Source organism: Lepidochelys kempii, chromosome 2 (assembly GCF_965140265.1).
Source record: "Lepidochelys kempii isolate rLepKem1 chromosome 2, rLepKem1.hap2, whole genome shotgun sequence".
In the NCBI taxonomy this organism is placed as follows: domain Eukaryota; kingdom Metazoa; phylum Chordata; order Testudines; family Cheloniidae; genus Lepidochelys; species Lepidochelys kempii.
Window position 1 is genome coordinate 118,386,154 of NC_133257.1, and position 17,802 is coordinate 118,403,955.

Below are 17,802 nucleotides of genomic sequence, written 5' to 3' on the forward strand. Positions count from 1 at the left end.
ATCTCTTACAAAGCTGAATTGAACCATCTGGTAGAAGTCACTGACATAGCAGGAAGTGCTGCCTCTTGCAAACCTGATTCAGCAAAGTGGTGGGAAGGCTGAAATAGTGTGGGGGGAGAGGGGGGGGTTGTATCAACCAAGGAGGCCTCCAAAGCTGAAACTGCAGCACAGATCAGTTGGGAATTCATCCCCCTTGCTTTTCTTCATGGCAGGATGAAATCTCCATTCCCCAAAAGTGACGTAAGTAAGAAAACAGATTCTTTATACTGTCCTAGAACTTTAAAATTCCCAAGGTGACAAGGTGGGTGAGATAATCTCTTTCATTGGGCCAACTTTGTTGGACTGCCTGTTGTGCAGGATGGCTGCCTATGAACAACATTGAGTTCCTGTAGAAAGGATGCTCCCTTCTTCCCGGACAGATATGTTAGTTGCAAAACATTTTTTAAAGCTTGTTAGTTATTTAATTTCATGGTGATAAGCACATTGTAAATCAGCAGGAGCTGCCAAAAAGCAGGGCACTTAGTTGAGAGCCTAAATATAGATTTCAGAGCCTAATTTTAGACCCCTCAGGTATGAACATTTTGGCCTAAAATGTTCAACTATATTAATTGAATTAAATGTCATGGCAGGGTTTATAATATAGCAATAATTATGACTCTGCAGCCTGCCACATAACCCACATGTTGCGTGGTCTGCCTGATATAAGTTACTTTTTGTTGGGGGTATATACTGTTTTTTTCTTTTTGTGAAATAATATGGTTTTTCCTAAGTTGTGTATACAGCTTCTTTTTCCATATACTCTATATACCACATCTACTCCCTATTAATCAGTGTTGTTCATGGGCTTTTGTTGACTTAATTCTGTATGCTAAGGGAGTGGAACATTTGCTGGCAAGAAACGCTGCTGTTCCTTTAAGAACGACATATTAATCTTCCCTTCAGTGAATAGTCAGTCTAAAATCCAGTGCTTTACAAGTTTCAGACCAGGCTATTTATCAAAAGGGGACTGTTCATTTCTTAGAAGGGCAACATTTATGCAAAGATGCATCTGTGACAGTGTGGGGAGTGGATAGCAAAATATAACTTAATAACTGCTAGCTTTTTCTTTTTTAAGTAAGCTAATACAGGTTTGAAACATTGAACTTTGACTTTTATATTGCTCTCTAGATTCCTGCTGCACTGACGCACTGTCACAAGTAATGCAGTCAATGATACTTTGTAATATATCAGATTCTACGTAATACCGTCTAGATAGATGTAAATATTTTATATAAATTATGCCATCTTTTTCATCCTACTTCAGTAACCGCAAGCTGAGTTTTTTTGTTTTTTTCCTACATTAATAGTTCAATGGGAGCTAATGGGTGTCCTGCCTTGTGAAAACCAGGACACTTATTTAGTTGGCTGACTATGGATTTAGAAGCCAAATTTTAAACTCCTTTTAAAAAGAATCTTGGCCTCTGATGCTTTCTTTAGCCTAAACTTCCTCTTCCTCTACCCCTTAACTGGTCTGTATGCCAGTTGGTTGCTACCCTCTGCCCCACAGGTGGCAGTGATTCACTGGGAGTTTACGCAGAGTTTATAAAGCAAGCTCAAAGGTAATTAACACATAAGACAATGGGGAGAAAAATCATTATTTGGATTACCATAGTGGCTAGGAGTCCTATTCGTGGACCATGAACCCACTGTGCTAGGTGCTGTACAAACACAGACCCTGCCCCCAGGGAGCTTACAGTCTAAGAATGAGACAAGACAACATATGGATGCAGACATACTGGAGAGTACAAGTAAACAATCAAACAATATTGACAGGCAGTGGTCTCAGTATACCAATAGCCTAACCATTGTCATGTTTTTTTGTAGGCATCATGGCAACCCAGGGTTTGAAGGAGGATAATGTTAGCTTTGCTGATCTTTGCGAGAGGGGGGGCTCCTTCCAAACGTGAGGGACAGCATGGCAGAAAGCAGAGCTGCTTGTTCAAGAATTTAACAAGTGGGTGATGGAGGCTGGTACTGTGGGCCAGTCACAGGTGAGAGTTGACCTCTCAATAGTGGATGAGAGGTAGGAGTGGGGATAGGCCATGAAGGGCCTTGAAAGTGGCTTATGTTTGATGCAATAGAGAAGGGGGGTCAGTGGAGCAATGCAAAGGAGGCAAAGCGACAGGCTAGGGAAATGATCATGACATTAATTTTTTTAATGGATATGAGCAGGGCAAGGCTGCGTTTGTCATTTGGATAGGGAAGGCAGTATTTTAGAGAGGTGACCGCCGACAGAATCAACAAGATTTAGACATAATCTGGAAGTGAGGACCCAGAGGGAGGTCCTAGTCAAAGATGACACCCAGGTTATTGGCCTGAGTGATAGGCAAGATGGTAGTGCTGTAACCCTAACCCTAACCTGTGGAGCTTGAGCTGACCACTAGACATCCATATGGAGATGTCAGAGGAATAGGCCAAGATTTTATTTTGGACAGGACAAGAGGGAGTAAGATCTGTGAGTTGTCAATATATAGAAAATAGCTGAATTTGTGTTTATGGATAAGATTACCAAGAGATAAGATGGCAGAGGGAGAAGAGAAGGGAACCCAGGACAGAGCCCTGCAGAATCACACAAAGTTGGAGGATGGACAGTCCTCCACGGGACACACAGAACGTGTGATTAGAGAGGTAGGAGAACTAGGAGAGAACAAAATCACAGAAACCAAGGGAGGACAAGATTTCAAGATGATGACCATGGATGACTCTGTCAGAGGTGGCGGACAAGTTAAGGAGGATGAGGATGGAGAACTGGTTCTGAGATCTGGCTAGGAAGAGGTCATTGGCGACTTTGGCTAAAGTGATTTCAGTGGAGTGCAACGGATGGAGGATGGATTGGAGTCTAGGATGGAATTAGAGGAGAACTACTCCAAGCAGTGATTGTAAACAGCACATTCTGTGAGCTTAGAGATGAAAGGGAGATGGGGTTGTAGTTAGAGAAGCAAATGGGGTCAAGGGGTGTTTTTTTCAGATGAGAGAAATTAAACTGTGAGGGGAAATTGTGAGGGGAAAGCTAGAGGAGAGGGGGAGAGTATGGAGAACAGTAAGAAGGAGATGAGAGTGGGTGCGAGGGAGATCAGGGGATGGGCTTGGATGGGGTCACTGGGAATAGGGAGCAATCAGGAAGGAGGAGGTAGAGCTGGTGGGAATACTAGAGGGATGATAACAAGGATGGGTCAAAGAGGAGGAGGAGGACGACGGATGCTATGTTGCAGAAGAGGGGTGTTGTGAGAGCTATGGGTGAGTGGCAGATAGACCAAGTTACCCACCCTCTCCCCTAGAAAATCAATTTTTCATTGTCTGTAATGCTTTACTATTTAACTATAAAGCACAGAGATCCTGGGTATGAATAGTATGTTATGAACAAGAAGCTATTTCTATCCATTATATGTTACTGATGTACAAATTGTGTAGGGGACCCTATCCCCCTCAACTACTTTTAAGGCAAATTAATTTGTGAATCCCAAAGAGGTAAACGAACAACTTCTGTGCATTAGTCTCCACCCAAAAAAATTCTTATAAAGTTCCTTTCTATTTGTCTAAATATATTTTGCATTTCCTTTCTCTGTAGTTATTAATTGCATATATATTAACCTAACAAATGTGTATGCATATCTTTTTCCTTACATTGTCAGTACTGGGTTGAGAATTTAAGTATGTGGCTGTTTTATGCATTATTATTTTTTGCTGGCTGGGTTGATGCTGACTAACAACGTTGCAAAAAGAATACAGACTGTCCACTTTCACTTTTGTTCTCAGCTGTGCATTTTTTCTTCCCTTTACTTCCCATTGGCCCTCTAAGCCTGTCTTTTCTGAAATATTTTTTGTTTTATTTCAGGTTACCATTGGTCAACTCTATTCAACCCAGAAACTTGTTATTGAGAGTCCAGAAAACACAGAGATAATCTGATCATCTAGCACCGTTGGACCATCGTCAGCATTCTGTAGTGCTGCACATTGATAGCATATCCAATATAGTGTGTATGCACCCTGCCTGAGTTTGAAAAACTTATCGGTATAGTAAAAGATAAAGCTTTTGAGATGCTCAGTTTTTGGCACCAAAACAGTCTAGAATTTCTCTTCTCATGGTTCATGCACTAAAATGTACTGCTAAGCCTACAATAGCGTGTAATGTATTCCTAATATCCCCCTTGCTAGTATTTCATGTGTAATGAGACTGTTTCTTGGCCTTATTTGACAATAAAATTCCATGAACCGAATACTTGTAATCAGATATTTTCTTCTCCCAGTGATCTTGCAACTTACCTGGCTCATAAAGGATACCAATTATATTTCAACCAATGATACAATTGTTTAAAATTACTTTTTACATTGAGCCCCAGTTCATATGGAAATATGCAGCCTACAGTGAATAAACTAAATAGCTGAATTTGTATGGACTTGGTGTGGGTAAGTTCTTGTTAAATAATTTATTCATTAAAGCCATGTGAAATTTAATGGAGGCCTTTAAGTAAAACAAGATATTTTGTTATATCCTGGACTTCAACACTTACAAATATCAAAGGTTAGATTGTGTGTTTTCATTTAAAGAGCATTCTCTGTAAATTTCATAATTGTCAGACAAACCTCACTAATTTTTATTTTGTTAATGTGCAACTCAAACTTTCCTGGAAGCTTACCAGTCTTATCTCACTTCTCAGTGAATAGCTCAGTAATAGAATTTTAGCCTCATGTTACTGAGACTTCAGAACTTTTAAAATAAAATTTCATCACTGTTCCTTATTTTAATATACTAAACTGCAACTGGCAAAAGGAACAAAGCATATTTTCCTGTACAAAAATTTTGTATATTACCCTTATTACAGATACTTGCAAAGTTAGATAATTGAGTGTGAATGGTGAGGTTGGTATATTTAATTCAGAATGCATACAAATATTTTCTCATTTCTGTTGAGCGTGCAAGTCTCTACACGCTGGCTCAGTGTCTCATGCCTGCTCTGCAGGGACTATCTCCAGAGGCTGAAGGCAGTTCAGTCTTTATGCCCATTCAGTACTGGATCCAGTGAAACTCCCAAGGAGGTTGCTTACTGCATTCTATTCATCTACACTTACTTACAGTAATGCCACAAAAAAGTAATTTTTAAAAACAGCTATTTGTTAAACTGAATAAATATAGGCAATAGCAAACAGACATTTCTAAAGCTTTCTGTAATTATCTAGGGGCCTCATTCAATGCCCACATTGAGTAGCATATTGAAAGAGGTGGGGTTTCTTAAGAGATTCTCCTAAGCCACCAACTCAGTAGCTTCACCTTAAGATTCCTCTTTCTTGCAATGTTCCTGAGCTCTGCAAGAGAGAAAATTCCTGAAATGTTTTTTTTTTTATTTGAAAAGTAAATTACACCTGTTAAGACAGTGTGCTAAACAAGAATTTAATCTTTTTTAAAAATCAAGTTTTATTCGGTTCAGTGCTCTGAGTTCACTACTTACGTTTTCCACTAGAATGTACAGAAAAATTACTCAGTTTAAAGCTTCAGCACAATGTACATCAAGAGCTTCACATGAAGTAGTCAGAACTTTAAACTAGGACAATGCCTGTAACTTTTAAAGAAGCTGCATTTGTGGAGGCAAAGGGGCATACTTTCTTTTTCTTTTGTAAACTAAAGAGAGAGTATCAAACTGAAATGACAGAACTAAGCAATGAACATATGTAAGTGATTAATTCAGAAGTACTAATTCCCAAAACTTATTCATTTATAAATATTGTAGAATTATTTGTAGAATTACCTGACTTTTAATAATATAGCATTCTATTAAGTATGGAAAGAGTATGCAAAATAAAGTGCCACTACTGTATTTAAGACTACAAAACTGCCTTAACACTGCTTTTCACATGGAAAGCAGATACTGTAGTATTTCTCCATTTGTTAGGTACATAAATACAGCAAATAGATCACTTTGCTACAGCATTAATAGATTTTTTTTAACTAGGCAGAATGCCATGGACTGCAGTTTAAAAACAAGGCACTAACACTTTAAAATCCTAAAATACACCTAACCAAGCTAATTAGAACATTAGCATTGATGGTAAAAGGACAAGCGGGGAAAAGATTTACGTGCCACTAAAGCATTTAATAGCATTAAGATGTTAATTTTATGTTTTCTTCAAATAAATTTTACAGAAGAAAATAATGGCAGGTCTAGCAATTTGCATTTGCTAATAAAAATTATACAAGTGTCTTCTGCGAGACACAGTACAGATACATTTATAATGTTACTTCAACCCTTCCAAGTGTATGTTTACACTGCAATTAAAATCCACAGATGGCCCATGCCAGCCAAATTGGAGTCACAGAACTCGTGGTAAGGGTCTTTTTAATTGCATTGTAGACATTCTGGCTTACTGGAGCCCGGGCTCCAGGACCCTGTGAGGTGGGAGGGTCCCATATCTCGGGCTGCAGCCCAAACTTCTACACCGCAATTAAACAGCACCTTACCCCAAACCCTGTGAGCCCAAGTCAGCTGACACGGGCCAGCCGCAATATAGATATACCTTATGTCTCTTATTACCAGTCAGATTTTCCTAAGCCTGCAAAGGGCACTTGTAGTTTTAAGGATGCATATTGTACATATGATATGCCAATTGAAAACAACATTAACAGAGCGGAGGCCTGTGTGCATAGAAACGTGTAATACAAAGTAGGTTGAGAAGGCTCATTTTATTTTCTCATTTGAGGAATCAGTTACATAAGACTTCAAGAAGTTATCCCTGGGCTTCTTATACAGCATGACTACATTGCTTAGTTTCTAAGCTTACCTAAGGAGACTGTTCAAGCCTTAAGCACTAACCAACTTCAGTTATATAAAAGATATAAAAATACTTTATTTAATAAGGTGCAAAGTTAGAAAATGAAATAATCTAGTACAATGATTACTTGTAAATTGCAACACAATTAGTGCACTTAAGGATGCTCCTTGGAGCGGGTGTCGACAACAGGAATGTCTGTTTCCCTACTGATGCACAGTATGTGTATCTTCTATTAATATGAATGATAGTAGCATGTGCAAATCTGTTACACATGACTGGAACAAGAGACCCATTAATATTCTCTGTTAATGCATGATGATTAGTATTGCATTTGTTGAGATAACATATTCTCTGTATATAAAAACTATTGTCAAATACTGTATGAAAGTAATCCTATCAACTATGGAATGAAAATGTGCTACTGTACTTCACTTGGCTCTTTAAAATGATGGAATATGGAAGGAAAACCTAGTATAAATTACACTGCTCATTTAAAAATACCCTTTTTATATATTCTATTTTCACTAGTTATCCATGAAATTGTTTACTGGATTTTTGTCTGAGCAATGTAAACAATATAAATATGAACATTGTCAGTAAAAGGAATCCCAGTGATTTAATTTAATGTCCCCCTATTCTAAAAGGGATATTTGTTTCTGATTTACAGCAGAGGAAAATGTTAAGAACTCTTACTAATTCTGTGATAATTCTTAAAATTACCTAGTAAGATACTAATTTTTGTAGTATTACACTGAAAGATCATTTGCTTCACACGTTTACCTTCAGCTTTCCCTGATCTCAGCAACCTTTGACTTTATTGATTTGGAAATGATGTGGCTCAGTTATCATGCTCCAAAATTTGGCTCTTTACATATATCAAAGGTCAAATAAGAGCTTTTAATAGAAAAATGCAAACAATATTCTGAAAGAGAGCAGAAGGCAATCTCTGAACTTCCCTAACATGATAACTGTCTAAAGCAGTGCTACTCAAAGTGGTGGTCCGCGAGCCATTGGCTGCCGGTCTGCGCGCACATTGGGAAAAACAATTGCCTGTCCCCCACATCAGATAGCTTGAGAAGCACTGGTCTCAAGGACAGGCAGTTCTAAAACCCTGTTGACATCTGATTAGACAATCTTGCTTCATTTAAAAAGAAAAGGAGTACTAGTGGCACCTTAGAGACTAACCAATTTATTTGAGCATAAGCTTAAGTGAGCTGTAGCTCACGAAAGCTCATGCTCAAATAAATTGGTTAGTCTCTAAGGTGCCACAAGTCCTCCTTTTCTTTTTGCGAATACAGACTAACACAGCTGCTACTCTGAAACCAACCATTACTACATTTAGAGGATCAATTTTAAAGCCTGGAAATACTAGCGGTATGGCCACGGTAAGGTGAAGCAGACCTGAGGTTACATACAAATGTTTTTACTTGCTGATCACATACACTGTTCTTGTTTAAACAAGCCATCAACATAGAGATGTTAAACTGACACTGCTCTAGCAAAACTGTACCAACTATTTCTAGCCTAATGCATGTCATTAACAGCATTACTTGTGCCTCCTAACATGTAAGACACACAGGACAGTATGTTTTTGTGGAAGGCTGGAAGCACCAGCTCCACAGCATGCTTCCCGCCACACGCCCACACCTCCTTAACACTTTGCAGAAGCACCTCCACTAACTTCTGGCAAGGACCTCCATTTCTCCACATGTATGTAGGACAGAATTGAGAGGGAATGGCTAACCTCAGAAAGTTCCCCTGCTCACTCAATAGATATCTAGGGTGAAATCCTGGCCTCATTTAAGTCAGTGGCAAAATGCCCAAAATTGACTGAAATGGTGCAGAATTTCACTCTTAGAGTGCATATTAATGCTACAGGAAGCAGCATTAGCACTTGTGAGATCCACCTAGGGGGTACTACTGTGCAGCCACAGGGAAGGAAGAGAGGAGGGAGGAACCATGCTGCCTGGAACAGATGGCTAGCAGGGCAGCTGAATCTCCATAGATCTTGGGAGAGCCATTAATTTAGGGCAGCTACCCCACTGGCCATTGCAGTGGAAGAAAAGAATTCTTTCACCCACTTAGAACATGTTGCTTTTTTCTTCTACATATAAAAAAAAAATTTTTTTAAAGGGAGGGGGAAATGTGGGCCATAGTTATTCAATCTGAGGGGAAAAGGGGAAATAAATCCACTTTCTCCTTAAAATGAACATATTCCACTAATCTAAAGAAAAGATTTGGAGTGCTTAGATACCACAGTGGTAGGTGCTTTTGAAATATCTAGTAGATTCCATAGGTTGATGAAATATTAATATTTTAGAGGAAATGCATCTTCCTATTCTACTTATCTATGCTATTTTTAAACCTCCTAAGTACTGCAGTATTCTGAGGGAGAATTTGGGGGTTAAATTATGCATTCAAATGATTACTGTTCTACATCCAGAATAAGAGAACTATGAAGACCTGTGAGGAATTTCTTTTGAAAAAAAGTACATAAAATATTTATACCAGCCTTTGGAAATTCTGCTCGCTAAGAACAAGCTTTTTTTTTTTTTTTTTTTATAAACAGACAAGTATTGAAGGTCTTTCATTATCGTGCTAAAGGGCAGGCAAATACATTTTGTACTTGGACAGGTGAATTTTCATGACAATTTCGTATTACCATAGACCTGCATTGGGTAGCAATTTTCAAGTAGACCAAACAGGTAATCAGATTTTAACTAAGAATTCTGGTCCAGATCATCTCCACTACCTTCATTCAATACACTGGTCCAGCTCCAGGTCCCACTAATGTAAACAAGAGCAGAATCCAGCCTTTAGAGTTCAGATTGAAAGCCCAGGCCTTTCAAAATTGATACTTTAAAAGGTAGCAGGTGTAAGTTACATGCAGACCTTGACAGCACTAAACTATGTTTAACTTCATAATATCTTTCTGAAATTCCTACCCTTCTATCAACCCATCTTAATCATGTATACCCTCTTGATCATGTATAACTATTAGAAGTTTCCTACTGAGTGTATTTAAATATACAAATAACGAACAATAAATGTTTCCTATATGCTGCAAAAATCAAATTGCTTAAACCAAATTTAACGTGCATTAAGTTTGGTTTCCTTCATGCCCACGCAATTTAATCTGACCTTTAAAAAAAAAAAAAAAAAACACCCAGATCACTATTTGTTGTTTTACAAATGTCTATAAAAGCCTTTGGTTATATTTCTTCCTTTAATCCTCGAAAACCTTGTCTAATCCACAGGGACCATAGAAATCTGCACATACAGTACTGTAGATTCACAGAACTGGAGTTTTTCCAAACATTCTTACAACCTCTAAGAGTTCATGTTTTCAATTAGTTTTTTAGAAAATCTTCACATACTGCAACAGATATCTTATGGTGATACAGTGTGTTGACATTGACATATTGACATTTAAGCCCAATTACCATTTTGCTTAGTCTCACCATCAGAGTTTATGGTGTTAGAAATATTTGATTTTTACTAAATATACCTATCCAGTCTGAACTTATTACATATACCAGTAGCAGTAACGTCCAGGGATTATGCATAGGTTCTAGCACTCAGACTCAGAGTCTAACTCTGTTTTTGACACTGACTTCTTGGGCAATCTTTGGCAAGTCACTATATCTCTGTAGGCCTCAGTTACCTCATCTGTGAGAATCATAATCATAGAATATCAGGGTTGGAAGGGACCTCAGGAGGTCATCTAGTCCAACCCCCTGCTCAAAAGCAGGACCAATCCCCAATTAAATCATCCCAGCCAGGGCTTTGTCAAGCCTGACCTTAAAAACTTCCAGGGAAGGAGATTCCACCACCTCCCTAGGCAACGCATTCCAGTGTTTCACCACCCTCCTAGTGAAAAAGTTTTTCCTAATATCCAACCTACACCTCCCCCACTGCAGCTTGAGACCATTACTCCTTGTCCTGTCCTCTTCTACCACTGAGAATAGTTTAGAACCATCCTCTCTGGAACCACCTCTCAGGTAGTTGAAAGCAGCTATCAAATCCTCCCTCATTCTTCTCTTCTGCAGACTAAACAATCCCAGTTCCCTCAGCCTCTCCTCATAAGTCATGTGTTCCAGACCCCTAATCATTTTTGTTGCCCTTCGCTGGACTCTTTCCAATTTATCCACATCCTTCTTGTAGTGTGGGGCCCAAAACTGGACACAGTACTCCAGATGAGGCCTCACCAATGTCGAATAGAGGGGGAGTATTTCCTCTTCAAAGTAGCTGCTCGGATTTAGCCAATCCATGTCAGCAAAGAGCTGTGTGATACAGCCTGGCAACAGGAAGAAACTGATCAGAACATCCAGGCTAGAAAGTGAATGGGAAATGTTCTGTACCTGGACAGAAACTATCTTTGCCCTGGGGTGGTGAAGCTAGGCAGCACTCCCTGGCTTAAAGGGGTTTCCAGTTTTGTTGAATGGCTTTCCACACCCCACTATAAAAATTGTTCCAACGCCTCTGCCTTTGTCGGTTTCACATTTGGAGATAGGGGAGGCCCTCCAGGGGAAACGGAGAGACTGCTCCCATCTAAATCCCCTAGGATTTGCAGAGACTCATGCTGATGCAGTCTTTGAAAAGTGCTTTGAAATCTACAGCTGAAAGTTGTGCAACATACTGTCTTGCTGAAAATTGAGCATGTGTGACTCATTAGAGAGAGACAGTCCCCATCCTATTTTTACTTTCAAAAAAAGCATTTTTGCTTTATTATTGAAAAAAGCGTCTTGTCTATTGTCAAAGCAGGAGAAGGATTTTTTTTTAAAGTAGTAGTGGTAGCAAGATTGTAGGTAGGTACAGATATGCTAGCTGTAATTTAAAAAGTACTTTTAAATATTTAGTATTTTAGTCTTGGAGAACAGTGCTTCTCACGTCTTGAAGTTTTAGACTACTTGGCTGGGAGGAGAGGGGGGGATTTTTACTCTAAAGGTGACCAGCAAAGGTAAAAGTTAGCTTTCTTGAGTTGGTTCTTTATGACGTTTAGAGGAAGACAAAAAAGTTCTTCGCTTTTTGTTTTAAACAGTTACACAGTCTACCCTGTTTTTCCTGAAAGGCTATATGGCTGACTGGACAACTGGTGAGCTCATAATATCACATATACCATCGATATAAAACATCATTAATTTAGAGGGTAAGTGATTTTTATTCATACTTTTAAAATGCTTGTTAAATATCTATAACTCATTCAGCACCCTACTGCTTTACTTGGGAGTTGAGACAGTTCCCAATCTGTATCTGGGATGCCAGCAAAACCAGGGAAGAACAGATCAAGAATACCTATCTTTTCCTATTTGAATAAGTATAAGGTATGGGATGTTAAGTTAGTGTTCTGGAAAGTTCTGACATTTTGGAGACCAACTCTGAAAATCTTTGTCAGAGTCTGTTGCATACCAGAGAACATTCTGGCCTGTTGCGAATAATCTTGCCCTGACAGCAGGATTCTCTGACATACCAGCTACCATCTCTGCTCTCTCCCACCCTCCCTCCCTCCCTCAGCATAGGCTAGATTTGACCTTTAATAGTTTAAAAAATATATATATTTTTATTTTTTTATGCTGTAATTCAGCAAAGAATTGGGCTCAATACTTTTAACATCATACCTCAGCTATAATAGCATACATTTCAAGTACTAACAATCTAATGTTTTATGTCTTTGCCATCTTAACAAACTAAATCAGCTCACATTTTCCCATGTAGTATCCTGTTTATACTACATATTTTTATAAAAATGTAATGTATCGGGGACAGTAAACCATTTCACTGTTTTCCTTTTTAAAATATATGGACTCTGTGCATATTTGGGGGGGGGCGGGTAATACATAACTTGTAGAATTACTACTGGGATTTCTTTTTCAGTTTATATTTATACAACTTACTGTGTACAACCTCAAACACAGTACTGTATCACAATAATATAGGTCAAGTTGAGTAATGAAACGTTCAAGTAATCAATTTTCAATGGAATTGTGTTTTCGTTATGCTAAAAAGGCCTCATACACACTGAAAATCTAATGTGTCATGGCAGGTGCTTACAATATTGTAGTGCCCTAACATAGGTGAACCATGATTTAGTCCTGTGGCTCAGACAGGATTAAACCATGTTTTAGCCATCACCCTGAATGCTGCTTACAGACCTGCAAAGTCCAAGGTTATAGTGTGATTCACTAACAAAGTCTGACCCTGTCTACAATGCAAAATCAAACTGTGTTTTAACCTTTAGAGGGCACGATCACATTGTAATTGAGTATTCCATTAAATTAGCTTTCTATAATGTAGACAAGCCTTGGAGCATCTAGTTCTATAAATTACAGCTCCATGCACTTAAACAACTTATATCAGTCATCTAAATGTAAAAAGTTGTACTTTTCCATGCTACTTATCTTGTTACACTGCTTAGATGTTAGCGAATGGGGTCTCTTACAAATGTGTACTGACAAATGACACTTAGAACACATGCTTTCATACTAAACAAAATAAGGTACTATAAACACCTACAGAAATGTGGTTATAAATATAGCATGAAGAGGGTTGAAGGAAACCATTTATTTTCACTCATTAGTGAGGACCATGGAAAACTAAGACCTGACTCTACTTCATAAAATCATTCCTCAGGTAGTGATCTCTAACAAATATTTACCCATGCCAAATTGTACAAAAATCCATCATACTATTGAAAATTTCACATCTGTGTGATGTAGTTAGGTCAACCTAACCGACTCTGTAGGCACAGCAAGATTGACAGCAGAATTGTTCTGTCAACCTACCTAGCGCCTCTCGAGGGTGGTGGATTTACTACAGCAACAGAAACTCCTTCCTTCACTATAGTGCTACGGAGGTGTAACAGCAGTTGTGCTGCTCTAGTACTGGTAACGTAGACATACCATTAGAAAAACCATCACTATTTAAAATTTCTAGATCTTTCATTAAGAGGAAAAAGCAACTCGTGTATGTGTGTGGCAAGACTCTGTTTTAACAAAGATTAGCCAGAGTTACACATGAACTTTATAAAAAAAAGGCTGTGGTAGGTGGGAAGTGCATTAGCCATTGAACAATGTTAAAGAGCACTAACTTACAAGGAAAGAAGGATATTTTCCATCATTCAGGGCCTCCAAAACTACAGCAAAGATGGGACACTCAAGTAAACCAGAAAGTGCTCACACTCATGAAAATTATATTATGGACTCCATTAAATTAAAAATAAAGTGGAAGACTGCTGTCTTATTATGTTGCTTTTGGAAGGGGGTGAAAGAATTAGGCCCCTTGTTTGAATGTGTGAAGAGTACTGACTGAACTTAAGCCTTTAAATTCCTCCACGCTCTGGCAAAGACATATGTGCTTGACTTTAAGTGCTTGAGTAGCCTCACTGACTAATCACATGAGTAAAGTTAAGCATAAGAACAGCCATACTGGGTCAGACCAATAGTCCATCTAACCCAGTATCCTCCTTTCGACAGCGGCCAATGCCATGTGTGTCGGAGGGGATGAACTGAATAGGCAATCATCAAGTGATCCATCCTGTCATCCACTCCCAGCTTCTGACAATCAGAGGCTAGGGACAGCCACAGTGTGGAATGGCCATTGATGGACCTATTGTCCATGAACTTATCCAATTCTTTTTTGAACCCATGTGTTCGTAGAATCAAAACTTAAGAATTATGGGGGTTGGCGACTGACCCTCGCCCAGTTCTCCCTCTCAAAAAAGAGCTGGATTTCTGCAACTCATAATAATAAGTCAGTTTTTGCCTACATCTGTCCCTGTTTCTAGGAAATGCCTACATACCCATAAAAGGGAAAGTGCGTGCATTATCTGTCAGTCCAAAGACCTAATGCATAACATAGCACAGTCACAACACTGGATTTAAAGTTCTCTCCTTAAATTCAGTGTATTAAATAGGAAACTTCACATAAGGCACCACCATCAAGTTAGAGAATTTTTTTTTTTAAATAAATCACAAAAATTTTGTTTCCAGTTCTCTTTAAACAACTTTAAAGAGAAAAGTCTATGTGAGGCAACTGTGCTGATTTCTTGCAGCTCTTGAGAGTTCATTTCCTTTACAAAAATGGTGAACTAACAATACCGGAACTAACAGGTCAGACCTAGCTTTTTCTACAACTTTAAGGCTGACGGTAGGAGGTCCCAAAATAAGCCACATTCCAATGGGAGGCTCAGAAACCAGTGACTATGCAGCAAGGTCTCCCCAGGAAAATGGTGCAGGGTTGTTCCAGGGTGCGAGTACAGGGGATGGGACACTGCAGTGGTATCTGACAGCTAAGGCTTGGCTTGGCACAGCGTGTTTGCCTTCTGGGTTCAAGGGCAGGACATTCATAGCCGGCTGCTTGTTACCCCACCCCACTCATCTTAGGCTCGGCACAATGGGTGGCCGGCCGGCCCCAGGCTCCCTGGAAGGCGCTGGCTGACTGGCGGCTTGTTTGCCCCCAAGCTAAGCTCAGAGTAGGGCGCTGCTTTTGCCCCCAAGCTGAGTAATGCTGGTCTGCTCCCAGGCTAAGCTGAAGGCAGGGGCTGCCCCAGGCTGGGTAGTGCTGGTGTGGTTCACGGCTGGCCCGGGCGGCGCTCAATAGAGGGGCCCGGTGGGGTCGCCGTGGCCGGGGTCTGTGCTGGGCGCTGCGGGGAGCCCCCCGGGGGCGGGGCGGCAGCAGCGCAGGGTGTAGTTGCTGCCCCCGTTGTTGTCCCAGTACTCGCCCTGCTGGCTGCGGTAGCAGACGGCGAAGTGCACGGCGGAGCCCTCCTGCAGGCCGGGCGGGGTGCACAGGCTGAAGTGGAAGCGCTCGGTAGGGGGGTCGCTCCCTTCGGGGCTGGGCAGGGGCAGGGCCGCGGCGTCCAGGAAGGAGAGCCACTCGTTGAAGGTGTAGCGCACCGTCACCTCCTTGGGGCCCGGGCAGCTCAGCACCCGCACGGTGCCCCGCACGTCCAGGTCCCCCGCGGGGCGGCCCAGGCGCTCCAGGCACACCCGCTCCCGCCGCAGCCGCTCGGCCGCCGCCAGCTCCCCGGCGGGCTGGAAGTCGGGCACCAGCTGCAGGGGAGGCGGCGGGCGGCCCCCGCAGCCCAGGCCGAGCGCGGCGCTGAATCCCTCCAGGGGCAGGCGCCGCAGGCGGGAGAGCACGGCGGGCGGCACCTGCGGGTCTTCCGCCGCGCTGAAGTGCTTCACGCTGGCCAGGTTCAGCCCCAGCGAGTCCGCGAACTGCACCCGCTTCTTGCACTTGGTGCAGCAGCCCCCGCTGCCCTCCTCCGGCGGCTGGAAGAGCCGGGCGGCCGCCAGGCTCGGGCTAGCGGGCAGCGACAGGGACCGCCCGCCGCGGCGGCGCAGCCCCAGCAGCAGCTCTCCATCCCCCGGCGGGGGAGAGGCTCCGGCCCGCTCCGGCTCGCCCCAAGGCTCCTGCAGAGGCAGCGCAGCCGCCGCCGCCGCCGCCCCTTCTTGCTCTTGCTCTGCGGAGCTGCCTCGCCAGGGGTCCCGCGGGAGCAGCCGCGCCGTCCCCTCTTGCTGGCGGCTCCCGAAAGGCGCTAGCATTTGCTCCAAGCCCAGCAGTCCGGAGTCCCGGCCTTCCATGGCATGTCGCCCCCCCTCCTCCTCCTCCTCCCCCCCGGGAGGCGCTGCTGGCGCAGGAGGGCGCCCGACCCCCCCCCCTCTCCCGGCCGGGGCTTGCTCTGGCTAAGGCGGTGGGGTCACTTTATCCCCTTTGCCTTGCGGCGGAGTCATGGTGGGGGGCGCGCCCCTGTCCCCTGTGGGCTCGGGGCGGACGCTCGGGAGAAATCAAGTGGCGGGCTGCCAGCCACGTCCCCAGCCCTGCCAGAGCCAGGGGGCGAAGGAGCAGAGCGGACCCCGCGCCGCGGACGGGCTCGGAGAAGTTTCCATGCGTTGAGTGTTTGGCCGACCACGCCCCCCTCGGCGGGAGGCGCTTGCCCGCCCATCCGCGGCTTCCGAGCCAGTGGAGGGCCCTGCCGTTCGTCTCCAGGGCAGCAGCTACAGGAGGAGTCCAAAAGTGGTAGCAGAGCGAGCGAGAGAGAGGAGAGTCCTAGCGGGAAGCGGCTGCCACCGCATTTTCCCTGCAGGGCCCTGAGATGTCGTGTGGTTTGCTTACTGCCCCCAAGCACGAGCCCCTCTAGAGCTGCCAGGGTCAACCAGCAGTGCCTTTCACCCCCTGTAGCGGCAATGCTATTCTCCTTTTCATTGCAGTGCCTTAGGCCAGGGGTTTGTGTAGCCCTGGGGGTAGCCGGTCTTATCGGGATATTTGGCTAGTTTTACAAGGGGCTACATAAAAAGCCCTAGCGAAGTCACTGCAAACTAAAACTTCACACAAACAATGGCTTGTTTATACTGCTCTATATACTATACACTGAAATGTGAGTACAATATTTATATTCTAATTGATTTATAATTATATGGTAAAAATGAGAAAGTAAGCACTTTTTCAGTAATAGGGTGCTGTGACACTTCTATATTTTTATGTCTGAGTTTGTAAGCAAGTAGTTTTTAAGTGAGGTGAAACTTGGGGGTATGTAAGACAAATCAGACTCCTGAAAGGGGTACAGAAATCTGGAAAGGTTAAGAGCCACTGGCCTAGGCCATTGCCTGTATAAAACCAGGGCACAGTGGTCCAAGCTACCCCATAGTTAGTCTCACATTCTAACTGCCAGATTTGATACTTCAGGGAATCTATGATGCTACCATAGAGAAGGCAAAAGTAATTTAAGCCCTGGTTGTGCAACAGGCTCTCTGCATAGGTGATTGACCTCAATAAATGCAGCAGGTACTTGGCAAAGACATTAAAGGTGTCTTGGCAAAAAGAGATTTAAAGGTGTCCCTTTTTTGCTTGTGTGATACACAAAGGCCTGGGGGGAGGGGTTTGCTGTTACTGCTTTTTAAAGTTTTTACTTCAGATTTTTTTAATGTAGAAATATCAGGATGGATACATCTAGTCTTCCTGGCTTTGCAGAGAACTCACTGGGGATGTTAATTCGGA

General features: G+C 42.3%; 3 protein-coding genes across 7 annotated transcripts in view; 2 read left to right on the forward strand and 1 right to left on the reverse strand.

Moving 5' to 3' along the window:
- Positions 1-4,256, forward strand: part of LYRM4 (LYR motif containing 4) — a 146,232-nt gene extending 141,976 nt beyond the window's left edge. For all 3 annotated transcript variants that reach the window (XR_012157341.1, XR_012157342.1, XM_073332140.1), the window contains one exon: positions 3,875-4,256. Coding sequence is in view for 1 of the 3 variants with exons in the window: in XM_073332140.1 (XP_073188241.1) it covers positions 3,875-3,946 (72 nt within the window). In the remaining 2 variants the exon portion in view is untranslated. The remainder of the gene's footprint in view (positions 1-3,874) is intronic.
- Positions 4,257-4,340: 84 nt separating this feature from the next.
- RPP40 (ribonuclease P/MRP subunit p40) overlaps positions 4,341-17,802 on the forward strand; it is a 58,577-nt gene continuing 45,115 nt past the window's right edge. Inside the window, exons 1-2 of one of the 3 annotated variants that reach the window (XM_073332135.1) lie at positions 4,341-4,446; positions 11,846-11,953. The gene's annotated coding sequence lies outside the window, so the exon portion shown is untranslated. Of the gene's footprint in view, positions 4,447-11,845; positions 11,954-15,516; positions 15,613-16,400; positions 17,183-17,802 lie in introns of those variants that run through there. The other 2 variants (XM_073332136.1, XM_073332138.1) reach the window with 2 other exon arrangements.
- Positions 12,314-16,442, reverse strand: PPP1R3G (protein phosphatase 1 regulatory subunit 3G). Its single transcript, XM_073332139.1, has one exon. It carries the CDS (start codon positions 16,386-16,388, stop codon positions 15,396-15,398), a length of 993 nt encoding a protein of 330 aa, XP_073188240.1. The 5' UTR covers positions 16,389-16,442; the 3' UTR covers positions 12,314-15,395.

What these genes read in the sequence shown, in the direction of transcription:
- PPP1R3G (XM_073332139.1), bottom strand. Translation starts at nt 16,388, where the DNA reads ATGGAAGGCCGGGACTCCGGACTGCTGGGCTTGGAGCAAATGCTAGCG.